General features: G+C 43.2%; 1 protein-coding gene across 1 annotated transcript; it reads left to right on the top strand.

The window, feature by feature from the left end:
* The first annotated feature begins 117 nt into the window (after positions 1-117).
* Positions 118-6,450, top strand: LOC122776877 (targeting protein for Xklp2-like). Its single transcript, XM_044037639.1, has 17 exons — positions 118-498; positions 905-1,047; positions 1,798-1,929; positions 2,055-2,187; positions 2,408-2,467; positions 2,594-2,734; positions 3,544-3,653; positions 3,738-3,886; positions 4,016-4,187; positions 4,280-4,418; positions 4,631-4,844; positions 4,927-5,022; positions 5,130-5,303; positions 5,389-5,535; positions 5,627-5,738; positions 5,857-6,023; positions 6,167-6,450. The coding sequence occupies exons 2-17, from the start codon at positions 936-938 to the stop codon at positions 6,275-6,277; spliced, it is 2,169 nt and encodes a 722-aa protein (XP_043893574.1). The 5' UTR covers positions 118-498; positions 905-935; the 3' UTR covers positions 6,278-6,450.
* The last annotated feature ends 508 nt before the right edge of the window (positions 6,451-6,958 follow it).

Raw genomic sequence — 6,958 nt, forward strand, 5'->3', positions numbered from 1 at the left:
CATGCCGTACTTGCAGCCAATGGAAGGCGGCGAAATCAAGTCAAAGAACGACGCAGCTAAACATAACTTATGAAAAACAAACACGTTCTGGTCACTTTTTTTAAAACGAGACACCCCTGTTGATATATGCTTCTAGAAACTGAATAGTTTTGGTGAATAATCACCAAGAGTTTCTTACTCTTTGAGATTCCAATTTTCCCATTTTGTTTGATACTAGTGGTGTGCACGGGGAGGGCAGGGGCAGTAGTTTCCAGTCTCAAACAGATATTATTGTGCAGTTTTTAAATGATCTGTCATTTAAAACTGTCTTTTTACACATTAGACATAATATTTGATGACAACGAGTCAATACGGTCCGTGACTTGTTTGAGCCAATGAGCGGTGAGGAGCTGGTGAACACTCGTTTGCTATTGGTCGCTTCAAAACGGGGGAGAATTTAAACCCGAACGTTACATCCACAGTTTGTGCTCGACTCGCTCTGAGAACGAACAGTCCTCGGTAAGCTTTTTCAGATACTCTTACTTAAAAAAAAATATATTATTAAACCTTTAGGGTTTGAATTAATTAGAGTTCGATACGTTCATACGAGTATTTGGTTTATAGTTTGAAGAAAACAGTTTTAGATACCAGCACAGTCTTATGTTTGGAAGCTTACGTTAAGGTTGGCTAGCTGGTTTAGCGTTTACGTGAACGTAAACTACATCTGATTTGACTGACCGTTTTATTAACGTTGCATTTACGAGTATTTATCGTCAAACTACGCACGGGATGTTCAGCTTGTACGGTTCAGCTCTGGTTGTTTACGTTTGGAGTCAGTTAAACCGAAACCGGGTCGGTTAACTAGATGTAGAACACTGATTAATGTCAGGTTTGTTTGACGTGTGTGTGTCACTGCCTTGTTTAGGTTATATTGTGTGGAAGGACAGTGTGCGGAAATGGCCGACAGCGACTCTGGTAGCGCCGCTGAACGCTACGAGTTTGATGCTCCGTCCCATGTAATTGACTTGCAAGAGCTGGAGAAGAGCGAAAACGATGATCAATGGTTTGGTGAGTTTCACTAAAATCTATTCAACGCTTCCACACACTATTTCATAATGTACAACACATGCAGCTATCAATACTCTCATCTCTGGTTACGACAGTCCTTACACCAGGATGAAAATACTTTTTACATGACGCAAACAAATATAACCATTAAATAACTTCAGAACAGCGAAGTATAAACCGTTGACTAGTGTGTCAAAGTTAACCACAACACAGCTGGAGTTCTTGCAAAAGAACATACAAGCAATTGAGTGTTAAATATTGTTTAATCCAAGCAAAATTTGTTTTTTTTGTTTTTTTCTATGGCTGCATATTTCCGCACTCACGCTGTCTGAAACAGAGTGTGAATAACTGTCTTTTATTGTGGCACAAGTCACAAAATACTATCTGAAATGTTGTGTGACTGTAATGAAGGATCATATACATGATGCTAAACTTAAGACTGATGTTATCAGCACAGGTTTAATGCTCTGAAACTTATTGTAAAAGCATCTTGGACAGAAGAATAAACCGTATATGTAAATTTTCGGAATTGATTCATCTGTCACTTATTTTCTTGAGATAATAGGTCAGTAGTTTGGCCTGTAAAATGTCAATGTTGTTTCCCAAACCTGGAAATGATGTTCTTTAAATGTTTTGTTTGAAAATATTCCCATTTAAGAGGCTGGAAAACCACAGCTTTTTAGTAAGTGATCAGTAGACGCAGCCCTAATCATAAGCTGATAATACTTGTGATTGTGTCTCAACATGCAGAACAAAAGGCTGGTGGAGCAGATGGTCAACTTTATACAGCTTCCAAATCCGACTGGCCCTTTATGAGAAGTAATTCGCCCAATGTGCCCCGGGCTATTGTAACTCCTCAAGTCAAGACGGATGTGGACACGGGTGAGTTCACTTTTATTTTGTCACTAACGACAAATACTGCTCTCGCTGTTATTAAGCTACTGAGATAACATTTGTAAGGTGGTTCTGAAAAGACTTATTCCACTCATGACTGTTTGTGAACCCAGTTCCTGGACCATCCACGTCTATACCTTCAAACCTCGTCACATCCTGGCCAGCTGGAACTGTGTTGCAGACGCTAACCAATGCTCCTCCAAGGAGGAGGACGGCAGCAAATCAACCTCCTTCCCAACCACGCAGGTACACTTCACATGAAGGTGACACGTGTTACAGAGTGAGAGGAATTGTCTTTATATATATACACCGTTTAAAAAATGAGTCTTATTTTCATCTGATTCTGTATCACTAAAGGTGTCAATTTGTAAAGGATAAAATTGACCTGAACATGTGACAAAGTGGTTAAGCAAATAGCTGAAGGTCTTGTATAGAAGCATGAACTGACATGTTTGTTTACTTTTAGGGTTTCAAAACGTAAAGAAGCGACCAGCAGCTCTGCTCCACCGTTGAAGAAAAACAGAATGTAAGTGTCATGACCTCCCCGTTCTCCTGCCGGCAGAAACTGGTCTGTACCTAAAATGGCTTACAGGTCCAACCGATGCTCCGCTAAACTCCTTTTTTAAGTTTTAACTGTCGCTGTTTGTTCCAGGAGTCCTGCTGCCCAACCAGCTCAAAGAACCAGCGGTGTCCTCCGCAGAAGTGGACAGCTCAATTCCAGGACTGCACTCCGAAGAAGTGGAAGGTTGAATCCCAAGACTGGGGCAACCGCTTCCACCAGTGCAAACACTGAGTAAGACAGCTGCTACTCTAAGACACGGTATTTAGAAAGCATCCTGAAGATGGGATAGAGTTGTCATGAGGCTCACATGGCTCACACACCACTAAAGGCCGGTTTATGCTTCAGTGTTTCATCAAAGGTGAAGGCTGACTGTCTAGTCTGTGCCTCTCATTAACTGTAGAAGCTCACCTTACCTCTGCTACAGTCAGGTTAATTGTGACAGTTCATAGTGACATTTATCAGCTTCACCTTCAATTCCTGCTCAGTCAAATAAACTCCACCAAGTTGTTTTTGCCAAATTATGGACACAGCACATCCATAAGGGTTGAGTTTATGAAGGAAAATGATACATTCCACTAACTTTTCATCCAACCACGGTGGAGAAATGAGTGTTGACTGAAAGTCAGCCAGGAAGGGATGGCTGTAATTGTATATAATATTTAACTCCTGGAATGCATTCATACAGTTTGGGGTGTGGACCTTGAGTTATTTCTCTACACTGGTGATTTGATCTGAATTCAGTTCAAATCCAGTGTATGTGTACAGAGCTGTTTTTAGACATTAATTCTGGGTAATGTCTGCAGATTTGGTCCAGACATTCTCCAGAGTTTTCCGTTCACATATGAAGAATGTACCGGTAGACTTAGGTTAGCGGGTGAAGCCTGCACGATCGGTCATCGCACAATATCTGAGATTAGACTAGAGAGCTGACAGTCTTGGGGAGAATCTCCGTAGCAACTTTGGCAGATCTTTGCGTTCAATAGAAACTTGACATATTTCGGGGGGAAAGCAGGTTAAAGCTGTATTTTGTGTTCAAACAGGCCGTGTAGCTCAGAAGAACAGGAGCTGGAGCGCATCAGGAACCTCCAGAAAGAAGTGGCTCTGCACCGCAAGAAGAACGAGGCTAGCTACAAAGCTGCTCTGGCTGGAAGTGAGTGGACACAACTGATTTACTGACTTTATGAGCAGCTGGAGCTCCACAATGATTTCTAAAAGGACGTCACTGTCCTTTCAGATCCACCACCAAAGAAAACTGTCCTGTCTACGACTGTGCCTAAAGAGTTCCACTTCAACACGGACACGCGTGTGAAGACGACCACTTCATCCAGCGGTGCACAGAGAGAAGTGGACTTTATGAGCCAGCTTCGTAAACCTTCGTCCCCTGTGAGTTCTTCATATGATCAAGCTGATAAAAGTTCTACTTCAGCTCACTGTGACAGTCCATATTTCTGTGGTATTTAAAATTCAACCAACATAAAATTAACAAAATTACCGTCTAATTTACTTTTTTAGGCTAAGGGTGTTAGAGGTGCCACAGTACCGAAACCCTTCAATCTGTCGAGGGGCAACAAGAGAAAGGTGGATGGAACAGGAGCTTATGTGTCCATGGCTGAGAAGATAGCCCAGTTCCAGACGAGAACTCCTGAGCGCTACCATCTGCGCAGCCGTCAGAATCAAGAGAGAGGTGCTGAAGACATTTTAATCTGTCACTACTTTGTCCTGTAACTCCTCGTTTCTGTCCTGTGTCACTGAGCTTTGTATGTTTATAAAATAAAGGACCATCTCCAGTAAAAGGTGGCCACCTGAAGCTCACTGAGCCTCACACCCCTCACCTGATGACCCGCCAGAGGTTTCGCCCGCCGACTGTTAAGAGCAGTGCTGAACTGGAGGCTGAGGAGGTGGACAAACTTCACAAGTAAGATCTTTTTACTTGGCTGCATTGGGTGTTGGTCAGTGATCAGACTATTTTCTGCAGTTACAGACCTAATGTGAATGGGGAAGAATGGATGTATAAGGACCAAAATAATTCCCTTATAAAAGATCTGTTTTTATGGTGACATAAATTGTGACCATATGCAAGCAGATGTTAGAATCAGTCATAGATCCAATGTTCTGTTGTGATGGCAGGTTTAAATTCAAGGCCCTGGAGCTGAACAAGAAAATCCTGGAGCGTGCAGAGGAGCTGAAGAAGCCGGCAGTGAAGGAACCCACGGTGCCTGAAGGCTTTGAGCTGCAGATTGAAAAAAGGCTGCAGGAGAGACAGAAGCCCCAGGAAGAGGAAGAGAAGCCACACACCTTTAAATCTCAACCTCTGCCCAAGAAGATCCTGGAAGGAGTCGTGGTGAGTCCCTGTCATATGAGATCAAGAAGACTTGAATAAAGTTAGGTGGATGAATGTAAAGGGGAGGATTTCTTGTCAACAGGGAATACCAGAAAAGAGAGTTCTCAATCCAACTGTTCCAGAGTCTCCAGCTTTTGCTCTGAAGAACAGGGTTCATGTGGAACGTAAGGCCGAGGAAGTAAGGAAAACGTGTATTACTACAACAATAATCATGTCAGCAATGCTAACATCCACTGCAGGATTTCCATGGAAAAGTCCTTTTAACCTGGTCTTGTCTCTTGTCAGGTCAAACAGCCGTCACCAATCAAGGCTCCTCCGGTGCCTCACTTCGGCCTCCCCTTCCAGCCGCGGCTTCCAGAGAGCCACCATGTGGAGTTGTGTCCTTTCTCCTTTGAGAAGAGGGAACTAGAGAGGAGGGCACTGAAAGAGAAGAAGCTGGAGGAGCTGCGAAATGAAGAGGTGAGTCTCATTCACTCCCTCAGCTCGGCTCAGTGTATCAGAGAAGAGCAGCTGTAACTTTCTAAGTTTGCTGTGACTGTTTCAGGTTCCTCAGTTCAAAGCTCAGCCTCTGCCACACTTTGACACTGTGCTGCTCCCTGAAAAGAAGAAGCTGGAGCCCACAAAGCCTGAGCCCTTCAGACTGATTGCGGATGAACGTGGTGCTGTGAAGAGCAGTCGAAGGGAACACATGGTACGATGGATGGATAGATCTACCGCTGAACCCTGCACAGATGTGTTTTTTGGAAATGTTGGAATTCAGACGTGTCTTCTTTGTCTCGTAGCTGAAAGAACAACAAAAACAACTCCAGGAAGCAGCAACATTCAGAGCCAGGCCTAACACAGTCACTCATAAAGAGCCTTTCCAGCCCAAAAAGGGGGAGCGGGCTGCAGTAGGTATGGCCAACATGACGTTTGTAAACTGCTCACCAAAGTCCCTGTCACATGGACCACTGTACTCTCTTGCCATGATATTGGTCCCTACACTCTTCAGAACTCTCTAAATCTTCCACAGCTGCGGAGGCCTTCGAGCTGTCGACAGAGCGACGTGCTCGGGAGCGACAGGAGTATGAGAGAGTGGCCAGCGAGAAGGAGGCTCGCCGGGCGCTAATGGAGGAGCAGCAGAGACAGGAGGACGAGCAGCGGGAAAAAGATCATGTCGTCAGGCTGCGACAAGATCAGGTCAGTGGCAAACACAGCGACGTTCACTCCTGAGAGATTAGTGACATGAATTTCTTTAAAGGACGTTTGAGCTAATACTGCAAATACATTTCTCTAAACGTAGACTCCATGGTTTATAACGGTTACGTTGTTTGTCTGTGCAGGTTCACAAAGCTCAGCCCATCAGGCATTACAAACCTGTAGCGGTGAAGAAGAGCGAAGTTCCCCTCACTATCCCACACTCTCCAAACTTCTCCGATCGCTTCCGCTTGTGATCAAAGAAGTTTTTTTTTTTATTATTTGTTATGAGACACCGATCATGTGACATTTGTACATAGATGTGTATATTTAAAACCACTGCAGCTCAGCTTTCGGTCGAGCCTTTTGTATTTTAAACGATGTGTTTACTCTGTTACATCAACTTATAATTAAAGTTTTTCAAACTTCAGTCATGATTTTGGAGATTCTATTTGAGTTGTCTTTATGTGTGTTTGTTCATTCTGATAAATTGACCAGAAAGATGACATGCGGTATTGACTAAAGGATTGTTTATATTTCGTGGGCCTGAAACATCAGTCAGGTGAAGCTGCAGACCCATTAATTCAGTCATTCTTAGTTATGAGCTCTTACATGCCTTCTTCCCATATTCCCACAAATGTAATGTAAAAATGTTTCCATGATTTGTTACGGATACAGGAAGTTTTAAGAAATGATCTGACTTATCACTTAAATCTGTTACAGTTTCTGTTGGGCTACACATATTGAGCTTACTGACATGTATACTGTAGATCTCAATTTTGGATTCTTGGTCTAAGTGAGCGTCCACACTGTGACACTGTCAAACATTCAAATGAGTGTTTCTACTTAGAGCTTGAGTTTACCGTTTTTTGACGGGCAGTTGAAGTTTCCACAGTAAATCCTTTTCCTCCACATGTCAAAATAAAGAATGGTTGCAT

Source organism: Solea senegalensis, linkage group LG11 (assembly GCF_019176455.1).
Source record: "Solea senegalensis isolate Sse05_10M linkage group LG11, IFAPA_SoseM_1, whole genome shotgun sequence".
In the NCBI taxonomy this organism is placed as follows: domain Eukaryota; kingdom Metazoa; phylum Chordata; class Actinopteri; order Pleuronectiformes; family Soleidae; genus Solea; species Solea senegalensis.

Bases quoted from the DNA above. Each gene is read 5' to 3' on its own strand.
- LOC122776877 (XM_044037639.1), top strand. From the start codon at position 936: ATGGCCGACAGCGACTCTGGTAGCGCCGCTGAACGCTACGAGTTTGAT. The intron at 4,188-4,279 runs GTGCTGAAGACA...TATAAAATAAAG, and splicing joins CCGTCAGAATCAAGAGAGAG to GACCATCTCCAGTAAAAGGT. The intron at 6,024-6,166 runs GTCAGTGGCAAA...TTGTCTGTGCAG, and splicing joins TCAGGCTGCGACAAGATCAG to GTTCACAAAGCTCAGCCCAT.